The following is a 14,462-nucleotide window of genomic DNA, read 5'->3' on the forward strand; positions in this document are numbered from 1 at the left end:
TGGAGATCATACCATTCCAAAAAAGAAAGTGTACTCTTTAATAAAATACAGCCGTTTATGGAAAGTGTACTCTTTAATAAAATTACGGAGGGAGTATTAAGCGAAAAGGCTATATGCACCCTCAGAGTATGACATAGTTTCATACCCTTGGCTGTGATTGGTCTAATATTTTTTGGTGAATAGAGCCAAAGTAGAAAAAATAAGGGGGGGGGATTTTAGGGAAAATGCGTCATTTTCACCCATTGTCTTTCATTGGTGCCAATAATAAGGGGTTTGTTTTTTCGGATATCAGATATGTGTGGCAACACACATATCAGCTAAAAGACAAAAAAAGAAATACCATTATGTAAAAAAAAGTACCATTTTGTAAAAAAAATATCATTATGTTAAAAAAAAAGTACCATTTTGTTTAAAAAAGTACATTTTTGTCTTTTTCCTACTTTTGTCTTATGCTATGATGTGCATGGTATGATATGCATTAACATGCACATATCAGATATGCAAACATACTTCCTCCCAAGAACAACTCCATTAAAAAAATCTGCAATATTTAAATGTCTTTTACACATATTTATGTGCAATATTTTAACGTAAATATCTTCAAATACGTATGTCAAAAAAATGTAACAACTTGATATTGTGAAACTATAAATCGAGACGATCGAGAATATGTTCCGAAATATTTATATTTTATTTGGGTTTTTCTATGTTGTACCCCTACAGTACATTGATTTCTACGTTGTACCCAAATGTTTTAAATTTTACACATTGTACTCTCGTAGTTGCAAAACTTTACCGTTTTTATCCTTGCCGCCAACCAATGTTAACAATTTCCGTTACATTTTTAAAAAATCGAGAATTTTCTACCTTAACGTTGAGTTAACAACAAACATAAGGTTGATTATAATATAGAAAACCTTAGTTTGTTTAAAAAATAATGGAATTTTTAAATGTTAGATTAACAACAAGGATAAGGTTGACTACATATTACAAGTACAGGGGTACAATATGGAAAATTTTAAACGCATGGGTACAACGTATAAATCAAAAAATACAGGGGTACAACGTAGAAAAACCCTTTCTTTTTCGTCAAGTCTCTTCCATTATGAATGATGTAATATTATAAATATGGCTAACAAAATACAATGAGTTTTTTTGGTTAACGTCACTCTACTTTTATTCATTGTTTTTTCTTGGGCGGTTTAAGTTGTGTCAGTTTCAATTGATAATCTCAACACTAACCCGACTCGTCTAATTAAATGTGTTGTATCGTGTTGTATTAACCCTTAAATTAAACGGGTTGTAAGCCATTGACACTAACCCGCTTTTTCGTATCTGATTCGTGTCGTATCATATTTTGCCATCTCTATAAATAACCAAAAACGTACATATATGAAATCAGTAATTATTCTGAAAGAGTTTTAAAAATGTGCTTAGTACGTCTTCATAATTTTTTGGTGATTTACCCATCTACATACTATAAATTTCATTATTTTTGTTAAATAAAAATATTTACATACTAAACCATCATATTTCCATACCGTAATTAATAAATGGGCTTTGCAACTTTCAAAGCGATTTATGTTATATTTTAACAACATAATAGATAACTTAGAATTTTAGTTCCTAATTGTATATGGATCAAGTTTATCATAAAAGCCGATATTTGTTTATAAAATCACAAACAAATATGTTATTGTTATATGTATCGAGAATACATCATTCACTATTAAAATCTCAATCTCGATCCTAAAACTAAGATAAAGAAAAATGGATAGAGGGAGTACGATAAGTTTTGATATAATGAGTATTGTACACACCAAATGTTGTCTCTCTCAATCAAGAGTTTAATGATTTAACCTAACTCTATCTTTTGGTTTAAAATGGGTCTTTTTAAAAAAGTTTATGTATAATGCCACTTTAATTTTACCTTCCAAATATATAATTTTACCTTCCAAATATATAAAATCATTCATTATCTTAAAAGTGTATTTATCTAATTTGTTTTATGATTTCAAAATAATACGTTTAACCACTCATACAACCAAATGATGTATATGTAAAAATAACTAATTATATCGATAGAGTTTTTAAAATGTACTTAGTAATTTATTTATTTTTAATTTTTTTTACCCTTCCAAGTACTATATGTTTCATTATCTTTGTTGATAAAAGTATTTACTTAGGGTGAGTGACAGGCTAAAGTCGTATCACCTAATCAAAGATAAACCTAAAATCACTAGCTAGGTAGCAAGGGAAGTCAGGATCGAATCCACAGGGAAACAGGCGTTCTTTCTACTATTAATCAACTAATCTAGACTATTGGGAAACAAGAGTTGGTTTGTTTGTATACTAAAACTACGACAATAATTAAACAATTAAGAAATCAGATATTAAAGAATCCAGGGCATAGGTTCACCAACGAATAACAATCCAGGATGATAAACGATCAGCAATAATCAATAACGCAATTAATTAGACTAGCATGCTCTCTCGAATCGATACTAATCATAGACTTAGAATTAACGGGCTCTCGCTACGTATTAATCCTAATTCCACCTATTGACACAAGCCTAAATATCAAATTGCATCTCTCGAATCTTAACTTGATATTGCATGACTATCACGATTAAACCTGCGCAATCTAATTGCATAGTGAAATAAACCCAATCAATAGGAATCAATCACAATACCAAAAATCACAATTATTCAATCATCCCTTCATAATTATTCATGGATCCCCAAAACCCTAGAAAAGTAACTACTCACACATAATACCAATAAATAAAGCAAACATATTAATTGAAAGCATAATTGAAATTGAATAAAAGAATAAGAACACAAAGTAATACCTAAAACGAAGAACGAAGGATTAACTGAAAGTTTGAATCTTTAATTAATTAAAAGCTGAGTGTTTGGAGAATAAAAATTGAAGTTTTTAAGCTAAGCAATAATAATACGAAGTTCCGAGAGGAGCAACGTACTAAAAACACTAAATATATATATAAGCCTTCCCTTAATCCTACGGAGTAACTAAGCAAAAGAAGACGCAATGGGACCGAAAACCGGGCACCCCGGTTTTCGGCCTAGTGAGGCGTTCCAAAAGTATCAGGTAGCGAAAACCGGGGCCACAGGTTTCTCCAAACCTGCCGGTTTCGCACTTAAGATAGATTTCCTTCAATTCTCAAAACCTGCCGGTTTCCGAAAACCGGGGCCACAGGTTTTGAGCTCAATTTGACGCAATTGCCTTGAGTTTGAACTTGAGGCCTAGGCCCAACTCCTTTGGGCCAAGTTTGACGCTCGTGGCCCCTTTGAAGCTAGCTAGATCATCCCGCAATGCTCCGGGATCCGTGTAGTCATCCAAGAGTGATAAGAAACAGGCCTCCAAAGATCAATTATCATCAAAAACAGCACTGCAACTAACAGACACTACACAACACACATTAGCACTAAAATAGGCTCCGAAGAGCTCAAATGAGATAAAAAGTGCATACGGGACGGGGGTAAAAACTATATAAAATATGAGTGTATCAGTGAGTTTATCCCTAGTCTTGAAGGGAGTCTTGAGGTGAGTCTCAAACCTAAATCCTGGGATAATCTGGTAAAAGACTACACCAAGTCTTGAAGTGAGTTTGAAAATCCAAGAATCACTCAAGACTCACTTAAGACTCCACTTTTTTCTCCCATAAATCAAATCATGACACATCATCAAACTTAATTTATCTTATTTCACCCAACTAAATTATTAATGGTTTATATATCATTTTGTTTCATTTACCTTTAAATTTATTTAATATGTTGTATTATTGTTTCTAATTTGTACGGAATATATTTCAATTTCGAAATTAACATTTTCTGTTTTTTTTTCTCGGATTATAAATTACTTTGTTTGTATATAAGAAAACAAAATTTCAATGTTATTTAGAAAATGTACCCAAAAAAAAAATATATACATCAAATATTATTTTAGGAGTTAGGTGAGTCTGAGATGAGTATGGGGATAATGTGTAAAAATAGGATGAGTTTTGTGTGAGTCTGAATAATAAAAAAGTTAGTGGAAAGCTGATGTGGCAGAGTCTGGAGATTGGAAGTGAGTCTGGGGAAAACTCACCCTAAGGGTGAGTTTATCCCTAGTCTTGAAGGGAGTCTTGAGGTGAGTCTCGAGTCTAAGTTTTGGGATAATGTGGTAAAAAACTACACCAAGTCTTGAAGTGAGTTTGAAAATCCAAGACTCACTTGAGACTCCACTTTTTTCTCTCCCCAATCAAATCATGCTACATCATCAAACTTAATTTATCTTATTTCATAAAAAAAAACTAATTATATTTTTATTCACTTTTGCTTCAAACTTAATTTATCTTATTTCACCCAAAAAAAACTAATTATATTTTTATTCAAAAAAAAAAATCAATCCCAGAATATGAGAAACGAGCAAGTGGAAATTTTAACCCAATTTCTCCAAACATCAAATTCTCAATCCAATCATACTAGTCAAAATATCGATCATCTTTTCATTACACCCGTTAGTGTTGAATCTACTTCCGACATCCCATATACTTTGTTCATTTGTTGTATATAAGAAAACATAATTTCAATATAATTTAGAAAATGTACCCAAAAAAAATATACATAAAATATTATTTTAGGAGCTAGGTGAGTTTGGGGATAATGTGTAAAAATAGGGAGAGTCTTATGTGAGTCTGGGTAATAAAAAAGTTAGTGGAAAGCTGATGTGCCAGAGTCTGAAAAATGGAAATGAGTCTGGGGATAAACTCACCCTTACTAAACCATCACCTTTTCCTTCCCGTAATTATTTTATAGGTTTGCAACTTTCAAACAAAATATTTTTATCTTTACTCCGAACCATATAATACTACCTTCGTTCCATAATGATGTTCTAATTTAGAGTTTTGACACTATTCACAATTGAAGAGAGTCTTCTAAAAAAGTTTCAATACATAAGAAGAAACGTATTCATGTGAGGTCTTGTTTGATTCGTTTCAATGAGTATTTTAAGAATATCAAAGTTTTATAATTTTAAAAATGTGTAATTAGAGATAAAAATGATTCAAAATGTGCATTAGCAAACGTGAAAAGTGAAAAATGGAACATCATTATGAAAAAGATGAAGTACAAATTATGGAGTAATTTAAGATAAAGTACTAGAACTTTAAATCCTAATCGTATATGGATCAAGTTATCCAAACTTATTTTAGATCATAAAATTAAGGTGATGTTTGTTTATAAAACTATACACGGATATGTTATTTTATACGTATCGAGGATAGATCATTCACAGTTAAAATCTTAATCTCCTAAAACTAAGATAAAGAAAAACAGATAGAAGGAGTGCGATTAGTTCTTATATAATGATTATTATAGACACCAAACTAATGTTGTCTCCCCCAATCGCTAATGATTCAACTTAACCCTATCTTTTGGTTTTTCTTTTGGATCTTTTTAAAAAAAAAGTTTATATATAATGCCACTTTAATTTTATCGTTCAAAATATATGAAATTATTAATTATCTTAAACGTGTATTTATCTAATTAGTTTTATGATTTCAAAGTAAAATCTTTCCGGAAACGCTTACCTAACCTAAACAACCAAATAACGTATATGTGAAAAATCACTAATTATATAGATAGTGTTTTAAAATGAATTTAGTAATTTTTTGCAATTTTTGGGGATTTACCTTTTCACACACTATATTTTTCGTATCTTCGTTGTTAAAAATAGTTACATACTAAACCATCACTTTTCATCCCGTAATTAATTTATGGGCTTTGCAACTTTTAAGAAATATATGCTTATCTTTACTCCGATCCACATAATACAAATTATGGAGTAATAATGATAACTTATAACTTTAGTTCCTAATCTTATATAGATCAAGTTTATCCAAATTTATTTTATATCATAAACTTAAGGTGATGTTTGTTTATAAATACATACATAGATATGTTATTCTTATATGTATCGAGGATAGATCATTCACGGTTAAACAAAAACGCATAGATGGAGTGCGATAAGTTTTGATATAAATATATAATAAGTATTGTAGACACTAAATAATGTTTCCCTCAATCTAGCATCCAATGATTTAACTTAACCCTGTATTTTTTGTTTTCATGTGTCTTTTCAAAGTTTATATATAATGTCACTTTAATTTTACCTTTCAAAATATATGAAATCATTAATTATCTTGAAAGTGTATTTATCTAATTTGTTTTATGATGTCAAAGTAAAACCTTTCAGAAACGCTTACTAACCTAAACAACCAAATAACATATACGTAAAAATTAAATCACTAATTATATTGATAGTGTTTTAAAAATGTACTTAGTACTTTTCGTAATTTTTGGGTGATTTACCTTTTCACATACTAATTTATTTATTTTTTTGATAAAAATATTTACATACTATACCACCACTTTCCATCCCGTTATTTATTTATAGGTGATAGGTCTTGCAACTTTCAACGCAATATATTTTTGACTTTTACACCACATAATAGAAATTAGGTTTTTTTTTTGTGATTTACCACCTATAAAAAATCCAAATTTGTGTTTTACCACCTAAAAATCTCAAACTTTTATTTTACCACCTAAAAAAAGTTAAAAATATTCATTTTACCACCTTTTAATAGTAAAGTTAACGAAATCGTTATTGAACCCACTTCAACGTGTTAGTATAGCATATCCCTTATAAAATTCCACAATGTTTTAAGCATGTTATATAATATAAGTTTGTAATTTGATTAATTTGGAGATTTGAAGTGCAAAAATGGGTGGTGAGAATTTAAGAACAGTAAATAAGAAGGTGAAAAATTGAATGAGAAAGAGTAAAAAAGATAATCACATAATTTGGGTAAAGAGAAGCTTAATTTATGGGCTTCACGAACATTGTCGTTAACTTTGCCGTTAACTTACCGTTAAAAGGTGGTAAAATGAATTTTTATTTATATTTTTAGGTGGTAATCTAAAAGTTGAAAATTTTAGGTGGTAAAACACAAATTCGGATTTTTTTTAGGTGGTAAAACACAAAATTTCCTAGAAATTATGAAGTAATTTAAAATAATCTAAAACTTGAATTCCTATTGTATACTAATCAAGTGTATAAAAACTTATTTTAGATCATGGAAATCAACGTTTGTTTATAAAACCACACACAGATATTATATTCTTATGTGTTGAAGATCGGTCTTTTAGGGTTAAAATCTTAATCTCCACACTAAATTAAGACAAAAAACGGATAGAATTACAACATTTTTATTGATCTCAACCAAGATAATTTTAGACAACTGACCATGTTTTGACATGGAAACAAAAATATTTGAATCTTCTTATTTGAGTTCATTACTCTTATTTATTTTATATTTTTAAACTTTCTCTCTCCTAAGTAACAATACCCTCTACCAAGTAAATAACTCAAAAAATTTCAAAAAAATATTAAAGTTACAAAAAAAAAATACTCATCGTACTAAATAATATAAAAATCTTACTAAAACAAAGCTTTTTTTTACTTCCTTTATATACTTTTACGTAGTAGTCCGTAATAAAGTGAGTATAAAGGTGAAATGTTAAGCATGGTACACGTGTCACCAACTTGAAAATATATAGGAGAAACAAGACGTATGGACAGTTAATTAAAAATAGTCGTGTATGGACAAAATTAAAAATATGAAAAGGGTGGGGGAGAGAGACCAGAGATATATTGAGCGCATTAGAGTGAAAATAACATTTTATACATAACATAATAAATAAATAAAATGATAAACATTGGATACATAAACATGGAATCAATATTTTATAAATAAAGAATTAAAAATGGGGTGGGGGGGAGGGAGGAGAGACATGAGATATAATGATGGCATTAGACTGGGTTAGCAAGAATCGAACTCGTGACCAAGGGCATTGCATATGTTCGCAGTAACCATTGTAACGTGAGGTCGGAGCCATTGACAATTGATAATTTAAATTGTATATAAGGGTTAATTACAGATACAAACTATATAAAATTACATACTAAAATAAATAAAATTCAGACTACTTCATTAGCTTGTGATGTATATATATGAAAGGGTTAATTACACATATAAAGTTCATACTAAATCCGTTTACGGTCATACTAATGTGTTTCATTCATTAACAACTCGGCGGAAAACCAGATCTGAACCCCAACCCAGAAATTTTACGTGGAAATGAAAAACTTTGAAGCTCCGAATCTTCTTAATTCAACTACAGCCCGTTCCAAAATTTAGATTCACTCCCCAATTTCTTTTACCTTATAAAATTTGAAGTCGAACCTTCACTTATAATGAAAATCGAACCCATACGACTATTCTTGTTCTACTGTTCAAGGCACAAAATCGACCCCAAACTTCTAAATCATAATTTCATTACACAAAATTGAACGAGTTTATATTATTATTACTCAGGTGATGATCTATATTGTTGAATTTTCATCGGAATTTCATCTAATATCTAGAATCACTAATTGCCCGGATTATTAAAAAAATAAAATCTGAAAAAGCCCAAATTTATTAAAAATTAAAGGTAAAAGAAAATAAAAAAGATTTGAATTTCGAATTCAAATACCATTTGAAATTTCAGATTGAAATTTCAATCCCATGTGGGGCTGCTTATGTGGCAACAACCAATGGGAGCCCATGGTATGTTACTATTTGGTACCCTGAGGGTACATGTAGCAGCTTCCAGTATTAAGTAGTGCACTTTGAAGTTTGAATTGTATGAAATTTGACAAAAGTGGGTTGATTTTATTACTTTTGTGTCCCTAAATGTTTTTTAGGTATTTTTTTTTATGTCCCAAAATGTTCTTTACATTGGGTGATCTTTCCTTTATATTATTGTTGTACACATTTTTAAACCAACCCTTAACAAGGGTATATGGTGGATTAAAGACCCTAAAGTAATAAAGGGCCAGCCTTCAATCCCAACCCACTCAAGGTACACTGGTTGCGGAATGGGGATGAGAACACCAAAGCTTTTCACCAGAGCATCAAGCAGAGGAGAAAGCAAAATAGGATCCATTCCATTCATGATGGTGCATGTCAGTGGATTAAAACTGATAGTGGTGTTCAAGGAGCCTTAATTTGTTCATTTTTATAAATCTCTTTTCTGTACCTACATAGAGAGCAGATCTCTTATCTTTGGATCCTCATGGATAGGGGTCCTAGACTATCTAAGGATCACAGGAAGAAGTTGGATTTCTCTTTCACAGTTGAGGATATTAAAAGGATCTTGGATGTTATCCCTAGCTCTAAAGCTCCTGGTATTGATGATTTTAATAGCCATTTCTTCAAGACCTCTTGGGAAACTGTCAAGAAAGACATTCACAATGTTATCACATACTTCTTTTCTACATGGAAGATTTTAAGGGAGGTAAGTGTCATCTCTATCACTCTTGTTCCCAAAGTCAAAGTTCCATCATAAGATGGTGATTTTAGGCCTATTGCTTATTGTCCAGTCATCTCTAAATGCATTTCTAAACTCATGTGTGAAAAGTTGAACTCAGTCCTTCCAGACATTATCTCACACAATCAGGGTGCCTTGTGGCTGGTAGATCTATTCTCCACAATGTCCTCGTGTGTCAAGACATTGTGAAAATGTACAGGAACAGCCAACACGTTCCATGTTGTCTAATGAAGTTAAACTTACATAAATCATATGATACAGTGGAATGAGATTTCTTAGAGGAAGTCATGTGTGATCTTGGCTTTCCCACTCATTTCACCAAACTAGTAATGACTTGCCTCACTACTACTTAATACTCAGCGTTGACCAATGGTGTGCCCACTGAACTCATTCAACCAACTAGATCAGGGTTGAGATAAGGTGACCCTTTATCCCCTCTTACGTTCACCCTAGCATGGAGTACTTCTCCAGGGCTATGAAAACTCTAGGGGAACACCCATAGTTCAAGTTTCATTCTAGGTGCAAGCTCCTCTCCTTGAATCACCTGTGCTTTGTAGATGACCTCCTTATGTTCTGTAGAGGTGCCCTAGTGTTGTTACTCTAATGCTTGAAGGGTTCAAGATGTTCTTAAGCACTACTAGATTACAAGTCAATGCTGCTAAATCTTCTATTTGTTGTTGTGGCATTAGTCAGGAAGATATAAACACAATCAGTTAGATTTCTGGGTTTAAATTTGGCACTTTCCCATTCAAATACCTAGGTTTCCCTATTAGTGCGGGGAAGCTTAAAAGCAGTGATTGTGAGGCTCTAATTGAAAAAATGGCCTTAAGGATTAAATTCTGGAGTTCCAGACATATTTCCTTTTGCTTGTAGAATCCAGTTAATCAACTCAGTGTTGATGAGAATTTGTGTTTATTGGGCACAAATGTTCATCTTTCCTAAAGTAGTACTGAAAAAAAAATCAATGCCATTTATAGGTCCTATCTTTGGCATGGATCCTATGATGATAGTAGACATGGGATTGTGGCTTGGGACAAGCTTTGCTGGCCCAAATCTCATGGAGGCCTAGGTTTCAGAAACCTTCTTCTCTAGAATCAAGCTGCAGTAGGGAAATTCGCATGTGCAGTAGCCTAAAAACAAGACAACGTATGTGTGGGGGGGACCCGTGCTGTGTATATTAAAAGGAGGATTTGGTCCTTGTTCATCCCCTCTTCCACTACAAGCTAGGTGGTGAAGTATATCCGCCAGGTTAAAAATTGGTGTAATGATAAATTCTCTGTTCAGTGGTTGTCTTCTCCTAGTTATACCATTAAAGGCATGCACACCAAGCTTACTAAAGGTGGTGACAAGGTCAAATGGTCTCCCTATATTTTGGAATAGGTTTACTGTCCCTAAATGTAACACCCCGACAATTCTCTCTTTTCTAAAATAACCTTTTAATATAAAACGTAGAGAATTATCAAGGCATTATCGCCCGTGTGAAAACGTAATGGCTTATTCAGAATTTTGCAGCGGAAAAGCATAAAACTAACTTTAGGTTTATAAATAATCGATTACAGGTTTAATCCCAAAAACCAACCAACGAAAATAAGAAAATATAAATAGGACGACAAGTTTAAAGTCCAAATTAACAAACCAAGTCACTTAGCAAAACAAAACTAAATACAAGCTCTCTAATCCCGATCCCAATGATGCAACATCTTCAAACCTGCAGATGGACAATGCTTATTGATCCTTAGAGATGGCTCACCAAAGATTGGGTCATCACAGGATCAATAAGGCATAGCCATGATCAACATGCACAAGCAAAAGCACGTAATCAGCAAAGTTGAGTACTACATACTAAAACAAAAACAATCCTAACATGATACTAATAAACGAACAACCCTAACATGATTCTAATGAAACATAAAGGAAAACCAAAACATATTGACTTGAAAGCTATACTTGACTGGACTAGACTTTTGTAACAATAACATTATTTTAATTGAAATAGTCAATGGACCGAGTTGCTACTAGAAACTTCTTCTTCTTCACTAAGGATGACGAGGTACGGGCGCGACTCCGTAAACCCCAATGACCTGCGATATCGAGGGACTTTTGAATAAAATAGAACCGGTGATCAATCCGGCCCCAGAAAAAGCCATAGGCTACCCATGACCCCAACTCCTGATTGTCCGTCACTTTAGACGTGCACAGTCTAAAGCTATTGCTACTCAGTTTCACTTTACATGATTTATAAATTAAACTCTGTTATGGCTCAACAATCACATAAGTCATACAATCAACGATTATTCACAACTGTTTTTATCTTGGAATTAAGTATGTGATCACAAGGCATCAAGCATGACTCATTCCAATTAAATCCAACCTTTCCTTTAATACTGATCAACCCCTCTATATGGGTATAAGGTTTCAACTTACTAAACAAGGTCCACAACCCTCATAAGGTAGTGAAAAGCTAAAAGGGAACAATGAACAATCGATCTGAATTAATATATAATAATCTAATGTTCCCAACCAACATGTTCGCATCAATCATCCATACAAAACATGCTATAATTCTCATAACGAAATATATATGCTTAACATGTCCATCCAACAATATTAAACATGCACTTTCAACATAACCTAGTTCATCAACAATTTCAACATAACCAAGTTCCTTAATCATTTCAACATAACCAAGTTCATCAATAATTTCAATATGGTTTCAACAAATCACACACATTCCAAGCACACAGGTATGTACGTACCTTGTGTAAACAAACTGATAGGCCACTTTAACGAATTCAAAAGTCGCCTACAAAGAATTATCCGCCTAAAAACAACCAATAAAATTCCCAATCAATATCCAACAATTTACAGCATACTAAAGTACTCTAAATAGACCCTAAACATATTTCGAACCATCCCAAATATCGAAATTTAACTAAATATCCTCCAAGCATAATAACTATTAAACTAATGATCCCAAATCGTTCTAAACTCCAATAAAACATCCCTTTTAAAATTTCCAGCAATATAAAATAATTTCAAACGTCCACAAAACATAATCAACGTTCTTAAAATCATAAAAATAATAGCTTTAATAATGTATAATCATTCTATTATGATTTTAGAATATTAAAATCTTAAAAATCCATGCTTTAATAATTAAATTCCTTATTTCAATTCAATCACATAATCTGAAAATTAAATTTATTATTTAAACATAGTATATAATCTGAAAATATAATTTAATCATAATAAATTATAATTTATACTCAAGAAGCATGAATTAAATTAATAAAACTTCATTAAAACCCTAACTTAAACGTAGTTAATAAATCTGGAAATAATTAAATTAATTTCAACAACATATAATCTGAAATTTCATAACTTAATCATAAAAATCATAAATTTAATTCAAGAAACATAAATTCAAATTAATTAAATTAATTAAAACATTTAAATAACTTAGGATTCAAGAAAAAACATAAATTCAAATTAATTAAATTAACCAAACATTTAAATAACCTATGTATGCAAAGTATTTAAAGGAATTAATCACTAAGAAAAGGGATCTTGGTGGTGTAGAGAGAGTGGCTCTAACTGAGGAGTGTAGTGCTATGTTACAAAACAAGTCTCCTCCTAAACTAAAGGACCCCGGTAGTTTCTCAATCCCTTGTCATATAGGTGCTTTATTCATTGATAAGGCTCTATGCGATTTAGGTGCTAGTGTGTCCGTCATTCCCCTCTCTATTTATAAAAAGTTGAACATGGGAGAATTAAAATGTACCACCATTACTCTTCAAATGGCCGACCATTCTATTAAATACCCCTTAGGTGTTTTAGAAGACGTCCCCGTGAGAGTAGGTAAATTCTATATTCCCGTAGACTTTGTTGTGCTTGACATAGCAGAGGACAATCAGATTCCGATAATCTTAGGAAGGCCATTCCTTCATACTGCAGGGGCAGTTATTGATGTTAAGAAAGGGAAGCTAACCTTGACTGTAGGGGATGACAAGGTGGCCTTTAGCTTGTCTCATGAGATGAAAAGTTCAATGCAAGAAGTGTCGTGTTCTTTGATTGCTTTTAATGCTAAGTTGCCTAATTCTTATTCTAGAAATCTTTCAAATAATGCACTTGGCTTGAAAGGGTTTGCAGGTGATGATGATCCTGGAGATGCAGTTGATGCTAGTCCAAAAGTTGGAACAAGAGATTCGGTACTCGAAGGCACCGGGTTTGGTGCCCCTGATCGGTGAAGTCGTAAGTTTTCTCTTCCCCTCACTTTGGTTTTACTGTCGTGTTTTGTGCAGTGGGGACACTGCATCATTCTAGCTTGGGGGAGGGATATTCTATCCTTTATTGCTTTCTTAGTGTAATTTTATCGCTTTTGTAGGTGTTGTACGCTTTGTACCATCCATTAGGGGTGGGAGTTTACGTGCAACGAAAAAAATGTACTGCTTTCCTAGTATTATTGATTAGTTTAGTTGTTTTTCTTTACTTGCATTGCATTCATATTTCCTTATACCCTGCATAGTGAATTTGACTTTCAAACCATGTTCGGACTCTTCTTGACTCTTTGGAGCTTCTCTCGAACTTAGCTATGATTCTGAAATTCAGTCGGTTGTGCTATACATTGATAACTGCTTGGCATTGTGTGAACCAATTGAATGGTATGCGGTAAGATGTTGGTCTCGTATCGAGAATAGCTAGCCAATTATCTTGTAGGTCACCTTACTATGTGTTTGTGTGATTGATGTGACTTGTTATCGTATGATTTTGGCTTGAGATTCATTAGTAGTTTAGTTGCAACTCACGCATGCCGCGTATGACAGAGGCCATTCTATTAGGAAGCCTTTAGACGAATTTAGAAACATCAGTTCCTGCCTTTCATACCCATGTTGTAGCCTCGTCCGTTTATTGTTTTAACTCCACAAATTGAGCCCTATTAGCCCCGTTGGTTACTTGTCCCGAGTCTAGCTTGGGGGAGCTTCGGTGTTCGTAATGGTTTCGTTGATGTTGATTGATTGGCACAC

The 14,462-nt window shown here is 32.5% G+C and overlaps 1 protein-coding gene across 1 annotated transcript; it reads left to right on the top strand.

Moving 5' to 3' along the window:
* Nucleotides 1-12,959: 12,959 nt before the first annotated feature.
* LOC110804479 (uncharacterized) lies at nt 12,960-13,685 on the top strand. The gene has a single exon (XM_022010077.2). It carries the CDS (start codon nt 12,960-12,962, stop codon nt 13,683-13,685), a length of 726 nt encoding a protein of 241 aa, XP_021865769.2.
* Nucleotides 13,686-14,462: the final 777 nt, after the last annotated feature.

This window comes from Spinacia oleracea, chromosome 6 (assembly GCF_020520425.1).
Source record: "Spinacia oleracea cultivar Varoflay chromosome 6, BTI_SOV_V1, whole genome shotgun sequence".
In the NCBI taxonomy this organism is placed as follows: domain Eukaryota; kingdom Viridiplantae; phylum Streptophyta; class Magnoliopsida; order Caryophyllales; family Amaranthaceae; genus Spinacia; species Spinacia oleracea.

Bases quoted from the DNA above. Each gene is read 5' to 3' on its own strand.
- LOC110804479 (XM_022010077.2), top strand. From the start codon at position 12,960: ATGTATGCAAAGTATTTAAAGGAATTAATCACTAAGAAAAGGGATCTT.